The sequence below is a fragment of the Artemia sp. Qi Xiang Cuo genome, chromosome 7, assembly GCF_049724085.1.
Source record: "Artemia sp. Qi Xiang Cuo chromosome 7, ASM4972408v1, whole genome shotgun sequence".
Classification (NCBI taxonomy): domain Eukaryota; kingdom Metazoa; phylum Arthropoda; class Branchiopoda; order Anostraca; family Artemiidae; genus Artemia; species Artemia sp. Qi Xiang Cuo.
Genome location: NC_142800.1, coordinates 19,704,018 through 19,722,957, shown reverse-complemented (window position 1 = coordinate 19,722,957; position 18,940 = coordinate 19,704,018). Strand labels below are relative to the sequence as shown.

Here is an 18,940-nt window from a genome sequence, read left to right as displayed (position 1 = left end):
CCCCCCCCGCTGAAAATACCCCCCGCGGAAAATACCCCCGTGGAAAATAAGGCTTTCCAAATTTGAGAATTTTATTTGAGTTTTATTTTTTTAATTTCCGTAGGGGGAAGGAATTTTGGTACTTGTATATTATGCGCCACTCACTCAAGTTTACGCGGTGATTTTTTGAGGACAAAAATTTAAGGACATACCTTTTTTTTCGTTACTTTAGAAATAAATTTGCGCTATAGATTTGCACATTAGGGGGGGGGGGGTAAGCATAGGGGGTCTGCATGCAAAATGTGTTTGGTAAAATTATTCTGCATATTAAATAGATAAATAAATAAGTGTATTTTAAAGCGAAATATACAGCCATGAACACAGTAAAATAACATACATGAATATAGTGAATGGGGGGGGGGGGGTGTTTAACCCCCGGAAAATGCCCCCCCCCCCCCACGGAAAGTAACCCCGCGGAATATACCCCCTCCTTGGAGTCCCCCCCTGTGGAAAATAAGGTTTATAAATTTGAAACTTTTATTTGTTTTTGTTTTTTTAGTTTCGTTGAAAAGTGCTAAGGAACAGGAAAAAGAGGAATTTACACACCAGAAGTGTCTTAAAAACTTAGAAACAAAAGCACAAATATATTTGTGTTGAAAAGACTTCCATATGAACTTCTGCAATTTTTGGCAGTAGTGGGTGCCAAATTAAACACCAAAAATTTTAAGAAGGTTTGGCTATCCTTTGAAAGGATAGTTGGCTTTGGGAGCCAACACATTCTAAATTGTTTAAGTTTTTAAGGACAAAAGCATTGTCAAATTCTACGAGTTTGTTTTTCTTATCTTCCAAGTGTAAAACTACCACAGATCACCATTAACAAATAAATGAAACCCAAAACTAACAGAAATTACAATAGATGGCCTAGTCAAACTCAAAACGAGCAAAAATTAAAAGGAGTAGGGCTGACAATAACCATGTCTTCTTCAGACCAGAAAATAATTTGCACTTTACTTAAAAAAAAATCAAAAAATAACTGTGTATTGTCAGTTTTATATACATATTCTGATATCTATTCCTTATATTCTTAATACTTCTTTATTTGTTGAAGTAAAAAAGTGAAAACATTTAAAATGAATTTTGTTTTCACTAAAGTGCAAATTACTTTCTGGTCTTGAAGAGGTGTGGGGGTTGTCAGCCATACTCATGCTAATTGTTGCTATTTTGAGTTTGAATCGGTTATTTATTGTAATTTCTGTTCGTTTTGGGTTCAATTCATTTATTTAAGGTGATTTGTGGTAGTTTTACGCTTGGAAAACTATTTGAATTCATTTCTACTCATTTTTGGCTTAACAACGCCATGGGCACCAGCAAGGGGGGCGGGGGGGGGGGGCTTGGACCCACCTGGAAATTTCGGACTATAGTAATTATAAGGAAACCAAAGGAAAAAAAACAGAAAAGGGAAAAACCGTGGAAAAAATGTTTGTTTCCCCATTTTTGGCTGCTTGCCAATAGTTTGTAATCCATAATAAGAAAAATATGAGTTCTTATTTTTGACTGAGTGACCTCTAAATAGTTTCCCTCAAAAAATTTTCTATATGATTTGGTTGGAGCAAAAAATAAATAAATAAAATAAACATGCATCCATGATCTTCCTTCTGGCCAAAAAAAATACAGAATTCCACATTTTTGCAGATAGGAGCTTGAAAATTCTACAGTAGGTTTTCTGTTGCGTTTAAATTTGTGGTTTGATTTTTATTAAGATTCTATCACTTTTAGGGGGTGTTTCCCCCCTTTTTTTGAAAATAAGGTAGTTTTTTTCAGGCTCGTAACATTTGATGGGCTAGACTAAACTTGATGAAACTTATATATTTGAAATCAACATAAAGATCTCATTCTTTTGATGTATCTACTGGTATCAAAATTCTGTTTTTTAGTTTCAGTTACTATTGAGCCAGGTTGCTCCTTACTTACAATTCATTACCATGAACTGTCTGATCTGTGATAAAAGTTTATGTTATTTATGCCTTTCATTTATGTTATTTTACTGTGTTCATGGCTGTATATTTGGCTTTAAAATACACTTATTTGTCTATCTATCTAATACACAAATAATTGTACCAAAAACACATTTTGCATGCAGACTTGCTATGCTTACCCCCCCCCCCCCTAATGTGCAAATCTACAGTGCAAATTTATTTCTAAAGTTACAAAGAAACTAACAAAAAAACTGGTGTGTTCTTGAATTTTATGCAGCATAGACTTGATTAAGTGGTGCATAATACACAAGTACCAAAATTCCTTCCCCCTGCAGAAATTAAAAAAATAAAACTCAAATAAAATTCTTAAATTTAGAAAGCCTTATTTTTCATGGGGGGGGGGTATTTTCGGAGGTTTTTTGCTGTGGGGGGGGGGTATTTTCTGCAGGGGGAGGGTACTTTCCTGGGGGTATTTTCTGGGGTGTTTGCCTAGAACCACCCCTTTCATATACAGAATAATTGCTGTTTGTTTTAAGTTTTAATGTTGCTCCTTACTTTCAGTTAAAAAACTTGTTTTTTTATTTAATTTCATACAGACAATACTTTTGTCAACATATAAAGAATTATGGGTACTTTTGCATTATATGGACCTTTCTAAAAAGTCAAGTTTGGTTAATGCTAATGCAATAAAATAAAATAGGATGACTGTATAATAGTTTAGAAACAAATTTGGGCTATATATTTGCACATTAGGGGGAGTGGGGGGGGGGGGGAAAGCATTCCATATATTAAATATGTAACCTAACCTAACCTAGGTACTATTTCCCCCATCTAAACTCCAAAAAACCACAATTTAATATCATATACGCAATTAGAATCACACTAGACAAAGTATTTCTCTCAGTGGTGTCTTGAATCATCTTGTAAAAACAGGTTTTTCAAAGCGTCTCTGCTGTTTGACAGTAGCATCTCTTGTTGGACTTCTTTGGAGGGGCTCATATAATGCAAATGTCCTGAATCATGTATATTGCAATTGTATCTGTCTGGTTTATATGCAAAGTATACAAGAGACAAAAATTAATGAACAAGAGAGTAGTGAAGAATTATGGTTTACAAAGTAATATTTGGCAGGGAGAGTCACTAGATAAATCATTGGGGTTGGCACTATGATTGGATGATTTTTGGGGATTCAAGGAACCAAATTTTTTCGGGGTGACACATAGATTTTTAGAGAAATTCTGGAACATTCAGGGATAGTGCAAGCCCTGCTCAAGTTCTAATCAGGAAAATCAAAATACTTAGCCACACAAGAAAAGAAAAGCTCTGACTTTGCAGTTGATGCAAAAAAGAATTGCTGCAAAATTAATTCAAAGTCAACCAAACGGTGCCACCTCTGCTGGCAGCAGCCCTTACAGCACACCAGCAGCATTGCAACAATTTGGCAGCAGTCAACCAGGTCCCTCATTGGTGGAATTTGGGAAAATTTACAAGTGGCACAATAATTCAGCTAGGATGAAAGTGAATACATTATTTGATGCCTTTTTTTAGGCTCTTTCATAATTCAATAATTGCTTCTGTTGCACTTTGCATCTTGAGACCTTAAAGGGGCCCCAAAGGTATTTCATTTTTGTAACCACACAAAGAAGTTAGGAACAGTAGTTAAATTATTGAAAAGTTGTTAAAAACATCTCACTAGTTTATAAATAAGTTGTTCAAGAGTAGTATATTCCAAGAATACTTATTTATAACAATTCAAACCTCATTTATTGGACAACACAAATATGAACCATTTTCCTAATGTTTCAAGATTTTCAAATGCTGTCAGCAAAAACAGCACTGAATTTTGCAACTCAAAACTTTGCTGTCAACAATTCAGGGTATATATTTGCACATTAGGGGGGTGGGCAAATTTCATGGTAACTTTGCAATAGACCATATAATTTAGCTAGGATGAAAGTGAAAACATCATTTGATGCATTTTTATGCTCTTTCATAATTCATATAAAATACCTTTGGGGCCCCTTTAAGGGCTCAAGATGCAATTTGCAACAGAAGCAATTATTGTATTATGAAAGAGCATAAAAAAGGCATGAAATGATGTATTCACTTTCATCCTAGCTAAATTATTGTGCCACCTGCAAATTTACTGTTCCACCTGTGGCATTTGGTCAATACGCCAGCATGGTGCTGGGTTCTATATTAAATAAATAGCCTAACCTAACCTAGGTACCTATTTTCCCCTAAACCCCAAAAACCAAGTTTAAATATTTTAAAAATAGAGATAGGCTAGGCCTAAACCACTGTTTGCAATGCTTGGCATGAATTCCCCATTGGAAAAAACTGTTTGACTAGTTTCTTTTATCATCTCTGCTATATGAAATCATTGCATGTCTTACAGCTAATAGAACAGTACCAATAATTTTAATAGGCTAATAACCATATTGAAGTATAGCCTAAAAAAAGGTCCATAAACTAGAATTTCACTAAATTTAAAGCAATATCCAGATATTTTTTTTCTGAATTTAAAAAATAGATTTCACAATCTCTATTGCCTTATAAATTGGTATAAGGCAAAGATGTGAGGCTCAAAACACTTCTTGTGTCTCATTTTAGCAGAACATCTATTTTGTGAGGTTTCACTTTTACAGCCTTAAGATTATTGAAGAGTTTCAAAATTCAATGCCTTCTCAATAGGTAAAAAATGGAAATAGGTACTTCAAAATATCTTCCCAGGAGACCATTAAGGCTTTGAGTGCATCTCTCAGAGTTTCGTTTACCTTAGTCAATTGCTTTTCAAGATAACAAAAACCACTTAGACCAGAATTTTACCTTTATTTTCAATGGCACTCTTTTCAAATAAAAAAAATGCACTTTACAAGGAAGATCCGTTTCCTTTAAATTTTACCATCACCTTCAATTGGAGATTGTGAATTTGGTCATATTCGCATTCTTCAAATTTTACCGTTCTTGCAAAATGATAGATAGCGTCAGAGCATCTACCGGAATAAATGCATTTTTCGATGAAAATACCCCCCAAAAAGTATTTTTTTAAATCTTCAGGGGGTATGTGCATGGGCGTAGGGAGGATGCGGGGCAGCTGCCCACCTAGACCTTCAAATTTACATTCGATATGGCTGACAAAGCAGATGGTTTGGAAAAAGCAGTTGATAAAACTCAATCACACTATCGACTGCCCCCCCCCCCTAGACAATATGCTGCCTAATGCTGCCTACGCCCATGGGTATGTGCATCCCCTAATTCATTCTACTGCAGCACATGCATATAAAACCCACCGTTTAAGTTTTAGGTTAATTTTATAATAACAAAAATGATTTGGCTTAAAAGGTTTAGCTAGACTTAAGTAGTGAAATGAAAAACAAAATTACTCTAGTAGTGCCGCGTGGCGGATCCAGGGGGGTGCGAACCTTCCTAGCGTAGTCTGAAGTAGTGTAATTTACTTAATTAACTCAAGTTTGCGTTAACTAAACTTGCTCCTAACGCAAATTTATCGGAGCAATCTATTTTACGCCCCCCCCCTAATTTCTTTTTTCGGATCAACGTATTTTGCCCCCCCCCCCTAAAAAAAGCTTGGATCCACCCCTGGTAGTGCCGGTTGAACGACAGGCGAGAAAAAGTGCACTGTATACTCTTTTACGAGGTTCAAAGGAAAATTTTACTTTCCTCCTATACAAAACTCGAGAGGTTTTATTTTTAATGACATGTAAATTGATAAAAGTAATTGGAAAAATGATTGATAATTATTGAGCAATACAAACTGAGTTAGGGAATTACTCCCACCTCCTTTTTTATAACATTTGCCCGTCGCGACTCAGTATTGAAGTTTAAAACATGGTCAAATTTAAAGGTATCTCAGTTTCATGTAAAAGTGACAATATATTATTAAGATAAAAAGTATAGAGATCAAATTGTAATTTTTTGGACAGTGGAGAAACATAAGATTACATATAGGGGAAGAAGCAACCTCTTATAAAAAACAATACCGGATTTTTTAAGATGCCACGCCACACCTGTGTATAAGCCAGTAGGCAGAGAAACCTACTTAAAGCAAAGAAAGTTGAAGCTGCTTTACTCCAGTCCACAACAAAACTATATCCGGAGGTATCAAATTAATCCCCCAACCATGAGACGAAACAGGTAGACTTACCAAAGTAGTACCTTTTGAAATGCCCAGTAATGAATAGATCTCCCCACCTTTAGTCAAATCACTTATCCATCTGCAGGTGCACTTTATTCTAATATCAATTTTTTACTTGGCAAATGCAAATTTTACCCTATATTTGTAGCGATAAAATGTAAAGGATAGAAATTTTTATAGCCAGGGGTTGGGCGGTTTTACATCTTGGTATATTTTTAGGCAAAAATAAATTAGTTTCTCTAAAGTTTAGAACATAGCAAACTATTGTTAGAATACGCTTTGAAAAATAAATGTTAATTTATTTCCAAGTTCATCGGTCTAACCCTCTTGTATACAAATTGTATTCAGACCAGTTTCTTTCCTAATGTTTTATCCTAAATTTATAGTTTTCCTATAAAACAATCCTCGGATTATTTAACTCACGTTAGCATGATGATACTTTTTAGACTTAAGAGGTTCGGTAGGGAAAGTTTGAAGAGAAGAAAAATGCGGTTTTAGGAAAGAAAGAGTAAGTGTCAACCAAAGTCTTACTCTTAGACTAATAATTGAAAAGTGTCAGAGTAATCAAACACCTTTAGTCCTCCGTTTTATAGATTATGAGCAAGCGTTTGATTCAGCTAAGAGAAGTCTCCTCCTTGGATGGTATACCAGAGAAATACATTAGTGATTAGTACTATGTAAGAGAATAACATTGCTGCGGTTAAGGTAGGAAATGAGGTTAAAAGCTGGTTTCGTACTAAGTCAGGAGTTAAGCAGGGCTGCGTTCTATCCCCATGTATATGGATCATTTTGATAGACTTTGTCTTAAAGAGCACAGCAAAGGCAATGGGAGAACACGGAATCGAATTGGGAAGTAAAACTCGCCTAGACTTAGGTTATACTGATGGTTTAAGCATTCTAAACGAAAACATTAGCAAATTGAATGATCTTTTAGATGTTTTGCGAGTTCAGGGTGCGAGACTAAGTTTGAAAATTAATGTTAAGAAGGCCAAGTCACTAAGGCTACGATTAAGTGAAAATGAAAGGGTGATGCTGGGTAACGAGACGATCGATCAAATGGACAGCTTCACTTAATTTAATGGCATTATTAGTGAACACGGTGGGAGCAGTGAAGATGTTAGAAGTAGTACAAAGGAGGTCAGGTTTTTTTTATTACAGTTGAAAAAGTTTGGAAGAATAGGAACATAAGTAAGCGAATCTTAGAATATTGGAATCTATAATGGTGAATGTGGTCCAGTACGGTTCTGAATTATGGGCGCTCCGAAAAACCGAGGAAGATTTCCTAGATGTTTCCCAGAGATTACCTACGGATTGTTTTGGGTATCGACTGACTGACCGTATCTCAAACAGTAGGCAGCACGAAAAGTGTGGTTCAATCCAGATTTCTTGGGCTATCATGAGAAAGAAGGTTTTGCGAATGACAGATTGTCTTTATCGGCCAACTATCTAGGCCCAAATGAAAAGCAGGTCGTCCCCAGTTGGTGTGGGAGGATATCGCAAGGAAAGAGAAGAGAAATGGGAACTTCATTGGAGGGCGTAAAGAGGGAGGCTTTGAATATATTGGGATGGAGGAGTGTGCGTAGCTATGTTGGCCTCAGGCGGCTTGGTGATGCAGTGAATTGTTAGTAGTAGTCTTAGTAGTATGGTAACTGTTATAATTTGCTGTTTATCTTGATTTGGCTATTATTTAGCATTTGACTTTGTGCATTTTTGTAATTTGACAAAATTGTAAATGACGTAAAATATAAGTTAAATTACTCTACATAAATGATGGACATGTTTTCAAAACAACGTAATACCCTAATTCTCTAATGCTGTTTTGATAATTAACCTAAACTGTCGAACCTAATGAAAAAAGTCTCAAATTCAACGGTAATTTTAAAATTACTTTTTAAGTTGATGTTAATTCATCTACACCACATCGAGTTTTCAAAAAGAAAACATATGTTATTTTCCTTGCAATAGAACTTTTTTCGGTATTATTTATATTTTTCCAATTCTTTCGCCGTCCTGGCTAAGTGGACGTACGCTGGGTTGATAATTCCTTGTCCAAGGGGCAAGGGTTCGATCCCTGGCGTGGCAAGTTATTTGGTTTGGGATGCGCGTCAGTGGTGTGACTGTAAGCTTAGCCAGAGTCAACCTAGCTCTAAATGGGTACCTGGAGAAAGCTGGGGAAGGTAAGCAGGAAGGGTGTGCAAAAGCACAGGATGGCTGGCCCCCATTGCACTTCCTGGCTGAAGAGCCACGAAACGGAGATCAGCACCGCCGGTTTGGACCTTAAGGGTCTAGTGCCGTCATGCTTACTTAACTTACTAATTCTTTCAGTGCAAAAAGGGAGTCGAATTTAAAACGGTTTGAGATAGTTCTGTTTTTACGTGCTATTTTAAGCATAAAACTAACTACGTTTGTTTTGAAGCCGATTCTTCATTGGCCCTTTTCAGGCGAATATGGTCAAATGCCGCTAGAACCTATACCCAAAAACGCAAACCTTAATGGTGCCATACAAACATATTTGGCTACCCGTTTCGACGTCCCATAGCAGATTTTGAAAGAAAAGGAGTACGAAGACAGGGCTTAAAGCATATGGGAATAAAAAAACCTCTATTTCCTTATAAAGATTGAACATTGGCTGAGTGACGCATGGCAGAGATTTACGTAAGATTCGTAAGAGTATAAACTTGTCTCTGATCGCTGGATTTTTTTGTTGTTGACCAATCATAGAATGTTTTAAATTCTTAACTTTAGTACCTAACATAACGAAATAATAATTTACACCTGCTATTAGACAATTATTATCAAACAAATAATAATCTATATTTTCATAGAGTGGGCAATCGTGTTAATTAACATATAAAATAAATAAAACTTGGCCTTTAAAGAGGAAGAACAATTTATTAAGGCATCTAGACAGGCCATTGCCATCCGCCCTCCCCAATTGGGACCCCTAGTATGTTGAAGCTTTTAATCAGGTATAATCCTTTATTGCAATTACATCATTGTACTACTTCGTCGCTGTTACGCCTCTGGGTCGACGACATTTTATAATTTCTGAAATACTTACCAAAAACCGTTTGCAGAGCTGCATTCTAAGCGATGACCCGCAGGGCAGTTATGTTGAATCATACTTCGATCCTCCAGATCTACATTACCCTGCTGATCCACCCTTTGAGAACAGCTTAGTAAGCACTTTTAGGCAATTACAGGAGAGATTTACATCAAAAGTGATCTTTAGGCGATACACTGACGATATAAGCACTGTAACTATTGAAAATTTAGAAGCATATTAAAAACTTAGAATAATGATTTAAATTTGCCCATTAAATATTGTATATTATCCCCCGAAAATATTTACACTTCTGTACTGGTTGATTTCTTTAGTGTGAAGTATCCTATTATTCAGTAGTAAAATAAAGACGCTATTGTACAATAAATCGAGTCTCATTTAAAAAAAAAAAAAAAAAAAAAAAAAAAAAGAATCGCAAGTCTACACAGACATTTAGATGATTCAGTATGAAAGTGGATCAAGTCCTAAAACGAGCAATTTTCGGAATACAGCGTTTCAAAGGTAAGCGACTAAAAAACTAAATTTTGTTAGCTCGTTTGCTTTCTTTATTTTTCTATACTTGTGACTAACATAATTTGATTATAGTTTTTAAACAAATTGTTAGGTCAAAATACTAAGACCTCTTTGCACACTTGAAAATCTCGGAAACTCCCAGCTAATCACTAATCTGGAAACAATAACATACTATCATACTACGACTTGAAAGCGTCACCGCAGAAACAACAACCTAAACTGAAGCGTCATGTTTGCGATAATCCCAAGAGAGTATACGTATTTTTTTACTGAAGGCAAATCAGGTGTTTCTCATCATAGACTGGTTACAATTAGTAGTTTTCATTAAAGGTGCCCAATTTTATACGTAGTTTGGTAAGCATACCCAGTTTTGTCTCAGGGCATGATTCTATTTTTAACTTTCAGGAAAAGTTTTCTAGGGGGGGGGGAGGCAAACTATTTTTTCTCCAGCCCTATAAAAAAGTATACACAACATTTTTTTTAATTCCATTCGTCTGACCGGCTAGTTTTAATGTTTTCTGATTGAAAAAATAGATACAGTTTAAAGTTAGTGAGTTTCATTAATAGGGGCCAAAGATTATACGTAGTTTGATAAGTATTGTCTCCCAGCTGGGGGATCGAATTGAGACTTTCAGTAAAACGTGTTTTATTGGGGAAGGGGAAGAGGTGACCGGACTTGGTGTTTTTTTTTTTGGGGAGGGAGGCAAGATATTTTTCTCCAGCCTCCACGAAAGAGTATTCAGCCTTCACAAATCCGAGATAAAGCTGTCCGACGAATTATCCGATCGGAGTAATTCTGTTCACTGCTATTCTCGTTTTCAAGCGGTTGTATTTTGCATGTCATTGATTGAAATTTACCGAACTGTGTCGTATACCCTCAATTAATTTGAATATTAGACAACAGTATACTAGACGTCACATCATTACCATGAACTTTGGTCATAAGTGCCTTAGTTCATACTATTATCGACGTTTCCCCCCCCCCCCTTTAAAGAAAATCCCAAATCCATCCTAAAACAAGACTCAATGCTCGTAGAACTCCAAATATCCAACTTGACTTGTGTCCCCAAATGTTGACCATGAGGTACAAAAACTGTTTTGTCCCCTATTTTGCTTCCCATTTTAGTAATTGACTTAACTTTTTGTTTTATGTTTATCCCCTAACATCTGTTACATCATTGTAATTGTTCTGACGTGCTATGCTATTTTAGCCAATAAATCATATTCTATTCTATTACCCAATATGTGACATTACATATTGAAAACTAACAATTGTACACTGCAAATTGAATATTAGCTAAGTATATACTTTGCCAATAAAAAAAAAATCAGTTAGTAGAGTCTATACCACTACGTTAGCCATCTACCTGTTAGAGCTAACTTAATGATTACATTGCAATAAAACTGAGTTTAACTAAATTTAGTCGCCAATTAATCTGGCCTGTCAACAATGAACTATGTCCACTTAAAAAAGAAATTTCATTTTAGTACATTTTTCACTTCTATCACAGATGGAAACTCTTATACAGTAACTGTTATCGTAGCCAAAGCTTCAGACGAAGAGCATCACGACCATTAAGATAATAGCGAAATAGCCTTTTGTCCCTCACAAAGCCAAGATTTTCATACAATTTCTGTGCTGCTTTATTCGTTATCTCAGTCTCCAGAACAACCTGAAAAATATTGCCAAAATAATTAAGGAAGCAATTTGTAATAAAATTTGAAAATGAGTAATATTAGCGCTAACCAATTTCAAAAGCTTTGAGGTATTTAACAATTATGTAAAGTAAGATCACCTTGCTTTTCATTTTGAAATAGCAAAACAATAATTTGCTAGGAAATGGGCAAGAGCTGAGCTGAAGCCTTTCTTTCTATTTTTCCAACCAGCAGCAAGATCTTTCTATTTTGCCAACCTCACGCGCAAGAGCTGAAGGCTTTCTTTCTATATTGCCAACCAGCAGTACGGTCATTCTGTATAACAAAATTACACGTCATTTCAATTTATGGAAGTACTGCTAACTTGACTATGCAGTATTTCACCATCCTTAAAGTCAGTCTGTAAGGTAAATATAGTGATCCCATTCCACTGTTTCTCTTAATTCCCATTAGTGGCATTCATTCTTTTGTATTTGGTAAAAGAAAATCCAAGATTTGTTTGTATTAGGATAAGATTGATAAGGATACTTCTAGGCGGAGTGTGACCCCATATTGGATAAAATCTGAGCTCTGTTTCAGTATCTTCATGGGTAACTTGGGATGGACCAGTCTGATATGCGGATTGAGCCAAATTTTATTGTGTATAGGTTACCCACACTCCAAAAATAGCAGAGATGTACGCCGCTGTTCCAATAAAAAAAGCGTAGACCGAAAATTTGGATGGTCTGAAAACGAAATATTAAAGCCGCATCATCGAAATTCTTGCTGCGTTTGTAGAATAAGTTTGAAAGACCTGAAAATAAAATTGTTAATATTTTGCGTTTGCTGACAAAGTGGCAAACAAACACAACTTAAAAACAATAGGGAAATTTTTAAGTTGTGTTTGTTTGATATGGAAAGGCAGTGTGGTCTTCGTCAATATTTGTGACGAAGTGGCATTTTCAGAAGGAACTCAAACCTCAACCATTGCTCCCAATATTGTAGTTGCCGAATCTATCGAATTACCCTAACAGCTTAATGAAGACTCGTTCGGTAAATAGTGTAACTAAAGAAAACATTGCTGCTATCCATGTGATCCAATGGTTTTCGTATTTATCAGTCCAGTGAAATTGATGCTAAAGTGTGAGAAAATTGAAATTGAATTAAATGATCGACTGCTTACTCTCGGATCGAGCGCCTTTGTAGGCAATACCCAAGATTTAAGTGAAGTTATACGAAAGCTCAAAAAAGAAAAAGTCAACGGGTTAAGATGGTGTATCTGCCCTTCATTTTTACAATGGATCTGATAAACTTATTCGTCATATTTCCTTGTTATCCAAATAATTTTTGGCGCATTGTAGTTCCTGATTCTTTTGTTTAGGTATCATTTCTCCTATTCTCAAAAATAGGGAAAAATCTAGTTGAGTGTTTGTCGTACCGATCTAAGACTGTTGTTGTTTTCGAATTGCTTATAATTAGTAGTCTACCTTCTACTTGTAATGCACCTTATTATCCATTAGGTTTTTAGCCAAAGCTTGGATGTTTCCATTCTCTAAAATATGTGTGATTTATTGGTTGATAATTTTTGATAAAGCGTTTGACTTGCTGTTGTGACCCCAAGCAATGAACGAACTTTTGAACCGTGGTTACTGCCATTTTTAGTTATACTTATTCCTTACATGCACTTCAATGTGAAAACTAAAATACGCATTCCTAAGAATTATTTATTGACTAAAGAAATACCATCTCATAGTGGAGTCAAACAGGGTGCGATCTCTTCGCCCACAGTGCATAATAACGACACGCTGCCAGCTCTGTGTCTTGCATTTGAAAAGGTATTGAATTTTCGATGCTTTGTTATGCAGAGGCATTATCAGGCTTGAATAAAGTTTCTGAAATGATTTAGGTGCAATTAACCCTGTGACTACACAATGGATTGATGCTCTGCTTGGAATAACGTACTTGGGTTTTTGATTCCGGCTACCGCAAGGTTGGGCGACAGGCTTGCGACCTGTACCTGTAAAAAGAAGCGGCAACTGAAACATCGACCAGTTGCCTTATGCACCAACAATAGCTCAGGAGGATTTTTATCCATGTTTTAGGTGGAACTAGAGTTGAAGATACATCTATAGATTTGAATAGTACTGAAGCAAAGCCTTGTGATACGTTGGGACATGTTGATCTCCCAATTCGTAAGAATCTTAAAAATAACTTAGCTGCTAATGATAGAAAATATGGAGAGTGAAATTCATCGTTCCTACGACGGGATGTTGAGTTGCCATTTTAACGAAAACTTAGTGAATCTGATCGTCTCAGAATAAAGCGCGTGTTTCTAGATATGCTAAGTTTCTGCTGCGAGTCCTGTGGTCTCCTAATTTAGACTTAGTAAGAAAATATAATATATCCGATTCTTGTGCCAAGCTATGTGAGCTTAACGCTAATGTGCTGTTTGTAAACAGGAAAAATGCTACTTTTCTTTTTGATGGCAAAATGGTGTCGTTTCTCAAATCTTGGTTTTCTTATCTTTGTACTAATGCACTCAATTTTTCTTTTTGTACGATGAGTTACAAACAAATACATGCGTACATACAAACAAATTTAGAAAAATAAAAATACTAAAAGGCCATTAATGAAAAATATATATATATATACTCTAGGTCATAACAAAAGACTACGATGAGCAGAGAATGGATAAATCCATAGCCACTTCGTCAGAGCTCTCCTAAGAATCTTGATGTCAATTCAAAGCCATTTTTTTCATAGATCTGGTTGTTTTGCTAACGTCAGAGATACTGCTATACTTCTCCTTTTTGGCTTACCAAGATTCAAAACATAATATGTACCATCATCCTCCAGACACAGAGGGGAGGGGGGGGGGTCAGCTGGAACTGCTCCTTGTAAAGGCTTACATTTCCCACCCAGTCTAGTAATTCTAAAGTATACTTCCTCAAAATTTAAATGGGCTATACAATTTTATTTCATTTTTTTTACTTTAGATGGCTATCACAAATCCAGATGGGTTAAAATTTACACTTTTACAATCATATTTACACTTCAAAGCCAAAATTATAAGTAAAAACAGGAAAAAAAACAAATGTGATAGGATGGATGCATAGGTCAACATTTCGAAGATAGTAAAAGCAATTAAAAGGATTGGAATTTATAGAATTGCTTTTGTCTTATACTAGTAGAATTATTTAGATGTTAAAAAGGAAACAAGGTGAGGTGTTGCTTTATTTTTCGGAGAGAATTAATCAGCTGATGTGTAGCATGGATGAGGAAGAGAACCATTTTCTATTTAATATAACAATAAAAAATAGTAAGTTTTGATAGGGTCAAAGGAAACTGAGACTGAGTTTTTATGCAGCCATTTGGATATGTGGATCGAAAAGTACTTTTTTTTTGGATTTTACACATTTAACCTGACTCCTTGAGAAAATCTCAACTTGACCTGCATAAAAATTTAACGAGAGCTATAACAAACCACCTTTCTTAATGAGCAAATATTTGCAGAAAATAACAGCTCCAATTTTTTTTATAGACAGCCTATCCTGGCTGGAAAATCTTGCTGGGGTTTGGATATCTGGGCAAAGAGGTCCATTCTTTTCACATTTTTACCTCAGTAATTGAAAAGAAATCTTCATTTGGCCTACATTTGTAAAAAAAAAACCTCATAGTACAAAGTCGCGTGAGGCCAACAAAGCTGTGTTAATTTCTTGGCTATATTTACTAAGAGAACTGCCACTAGTCGCGTGAGGCCAACAAAGCTGTGTTAATTTCTTGGCTATATTTACTAAGAGAACTGCCACTAGTCGCGTGAGGCCAACAAAGCTGTGTTAATTTCTTGGCTATATTTACTAAGAGAACTGCCACTAGTCACGTGAGGCCAACAAAGCTGTGCTAATTTCTTGGCTATATTTACTACGAGAACTGCCACTAGTCGCATGAGGCCAACAAAGCTGTGTTAATTTCTTGGCTATATTTACTAAGAGGACTGCCACTCCTTGAACGCCTTGCCAAAAGTGGGTTTGAGCCATAGTTCTTAAAGGTTCCAGACGTGGCTTCATCAACTGCACTGTCACAAGGAGTTGATATTTAGGGATAATTAAACCAAACTACTTTTCTCAATGGTATTTGATTTATACGAAGCGAGAGAGGGAGAAAAAAAACTGGAATTAATAACATAACCTCGTCTACACCATCTTGTTGCATTGCCAAAACAGCACGAGCTATACGAAGCTATATTTGATTTATACGAAGCAAGAGAGGGAGAGAGAAAAAAAAAACTAGAATTAATAAAATACCTCGTCTGCACCATCTTGTTGCATTGCCAAAACAGCACGAGCTACTAGCCCCGTGCCTATTTTCTTTTTTCGAAATAATTCATCAACAGCCAGCATGGCAATGTATCCTCGCTTGAATATTTTCTTATGATAATCCAATTTACAAACAATGGCACCAACACACTGATCTTCATGCTTTGCCTAAAAAGTTCAATACTGACATCAATAGCAACTGGTCGAAAAGGCAAAAATTTAGGTTAACGGCAAGTAATCAAACATTAATGGGCATGATCATCAAAAACTACCAAGGAGGAGGGTAGGGGAGCCTTTACAGCTTTACCCCACTCTCTCCCCTACAAGACCGAAAATAAATCGTCCAAAACTATTTAGCACTTGGGGCAAAAAAAAAAAACAATACAAATCTCTCAATTAATTCGAATCTTCGAAAAGGTGAGTTTCATTAGCGCTTTACCAAAAACAGAATTTAATTTAGACATTAATAATAAATTTAAAAAAATCAAAATATTGTTCAAACTTCTAGGAATCTTTATATAATATCTTTATTTGCATAAAAACCAATTTAGTTTTACCAATCTAACATGCAGCAAAGTTTCCTCAAAATTGTCGTCCCTTCTAATCTACAGATAATCAATCACCTATCCTGTGGTAGACCTGTTGATTGATGTTCTGATTGACCCGGAGTAATACATCGCCCCTAGTTAGATTCCAACTGCCGCATAGGTGGGCGACAGGCCTGCTACCAGTCCCTATAGAAAAGACACAGCAACTGAAACGCCGATTCGATGCCCTTTACGCCATCAATGGCTCCGGGCAATCTTTATCATTTATCCTTTAATCAATCATCTAAACTTGATTTTAAAATCAAGGGATCGATATAGTTTTCAATAAAGCACAAATGAAACTACAGCGTTTTGGGAGGTTAGACGAGGGCGAAAACGTCATCGTTATTATTTACAAGAATTTTTTATTGTTTCAGGTCTCAATTCTTAATACATAGCACCACTTTCTTCCCGTCATAACATCATACATGGGCTAGTTTCTTCTCATTTTGAGCTTCAAAGTGACTCTTTTTATTGTGTGAACTCTTTTCAATTCAGCTTTTTTAGTTCAATCTTTTAGTTTTACCAATTTTCTACCTTTCTAACTTAATCTGACACTACTTTTAATTACTTTCACTAAGGAACGACTTTTTATTATGTTATTGGTGTTTTGGCATTTTTGCCAGTTTTTTAGTTTTCTTATTTTTTATGATTTTGAAATTCGAATTCGGCCGGTTCGAGACTTGTGACATCAACTTGCTGTTGAATTTAATGGTTTAATATGACTTTAACATGGATGCAGCACGTGAAACTAAAGATTTTTTAGGAAGATGCTATGAGTTTTTTGACTTTGAAGGCTCAGATGAAGAATGGAAAATGCCAGAAAAAAGCTTTGAACATGAGCTAAAGGACTGGAAAAGCAGTCAAATTATGTTGATATTACACTCGGAAAAAGGGAAGAGCAGTACTTTGTTAAATAGTCAAAGAAGAAAACCAGAGGACAATTAACAAAAAGCATGACACATTAAAAGACGCCGCAGTTCTTGCAGCAACAGTGCTACTAAAGCTGGGCGGGAAGATCACCAAAAATTACAGAGAGAGGAAAAATATCTACGTGGAAACACTCAGAAATAGAACTGAAGCACTTGAACTAGAAAACAGAAGGATAATGGAAGAAATAATCCGCTTTAAATTCCTAGTTCAAAGTTGAATCAGCATCTTGAACATTTTTTTGAAAATCCTATGCCTTAGTGGCCCAAATTCTGGTCAATTTCGTATAAATTTACAGTATTTCGGTTTAAAAATAAGGAGCAACATTTATTACCTTCGGATTTACAAAATTTAATTTTTTTATTATTCTACGTCAAATAAAAATATGAAACCGATAAACAATCCTAACTATATTTAGAAAATTCGTTAGATTTCCTTTTGTTAGATTCAAGATTTCCTTTTGTTAGATGTAAAATTCGTTAGATTCCCTCCTTTTTTGTATAGCAGTGTTGTGCAGCAGAGTGTAGTTTCCTGAGTAGAGTCCCCAGGACAGCTGCTTCGGTCGAGTACATTCTGTCTATTTACTAATGATCTGCCTCAAGAAGACATAGCACGATTAACTTGTTTGAGAACGACGTAAAGCTTAACAGGAATATCTCCTTCCTACTTGATGTGGCTCTTCTACAGGGAGACTTAAATGCATTGGTTAATAAATGTAATTCAAATTCAATGTTTATTAACCAGGGGGGATATCAGGTGGTAAATTATTTAGCAAAGGCAGTAGCATACCAGAATCACATTGGCAATGTAGAGGTATAAGCTGTTTTCATCAGGAATCTCGCTATTATTTTTAATTATCACTCGGGAATTTGATAAATAAACATCAACTGTGTCACGCAAGGCAGGCTATAGTTGGCCAAATCAAACAATTGGAGAAAAATAATAGCAAGGAAGGAGCAACCGATCTCATCAGTATTAGAAACTCTAGAAAACGGGATTTTGATATTAATACATATACCAGTAGAATAATATTTTAACGCTAATTTCAAACACACATGGTTTATCAAGGTTAATTTAATTCATCAAAAGGCTTGTGTCTAAGAAAATTTACCTAATTTTCGAAAAAAGGAGGAAATACCCCCCAAAAGTTATAGAACCATAATGAAAATCACACCATCATATTCAGCGTATCAGAGAACCCTATTGTAGAGTTTTGAAGCTCCTATGTACTAAAATGTGGGATTTTGCATTTTTTTGCCAGAAGAAAGATCACGGATGCGTGTTTATTTGTTTTTTTTTTTTCCAGGGGTGATCGTATCGACCCAGTGGTCCTAGAATATTGTGGGAGGGCTCATTGGAACGGAAATTAGAAGTTCTAGTGCCATTTTTAAGCGACCAAAAAAATGGATGGCAACTAGGCCCCCTCCCGCGCTCAATTTTTTCCCAAAGTCACCCGATCAAAATTTTGAGATAGCCATTTTGTTCAGCATGGTCAAAAATATGATAACTATGTCTTTTAGGATGACTTAATCCCCTGAATTCCCCGGGGGGAGGGAGGGCTGAAAGTTATTAACTTTACTTCAGGTTTCATTTTCAGGTTTTTTTTTCTGGTAGTGGGGGGGGGGGGTGTGGGTGGGTCAGAGTTTATGTAGGAAGATATTTCCATAAAGGAAATTTTTCATGGGGGAAGGAACATTGCTATGAAAGGGGCGCCGGATTTCCCAGCATTATTTAAAAAAAAAGATCAGAAATTAAATATAAAAAACAAGTTTTTCAATTGAAAG

General features: G+C 35.8%; 1 protein-coding gene across 1 annotated transcript in view; it reads right to left on the bottom strand.

The window, feature by feature from the left end:
• Positions 1–8,981: 8,981 nt before the first annotated feature.
• Positions 8,982–18,940, bottom strand: part of LOC148950035 (N-alpha-acetyltransferase 30-like) — a 30,011-nt gene continuing 20,052 nt past the window's right edge. The window contains exons 3-4 of the mRNA XM_089092084.1: positions 15,628–15,807; positions 8,982–11,361 (exon numbers count right to left, since the gene is read on the bottom strand). Coding sequence (XP_088948210.1) covers positions 11,224–11,361; positions 15,628–15,807 — 318 coding nt within the window. The 3' untranslated portion in view covers positions 8,982–11,223. The remainder of the gene's footprint in view (positions 11,362–15,627; positions 15,808–18,940) is intronic.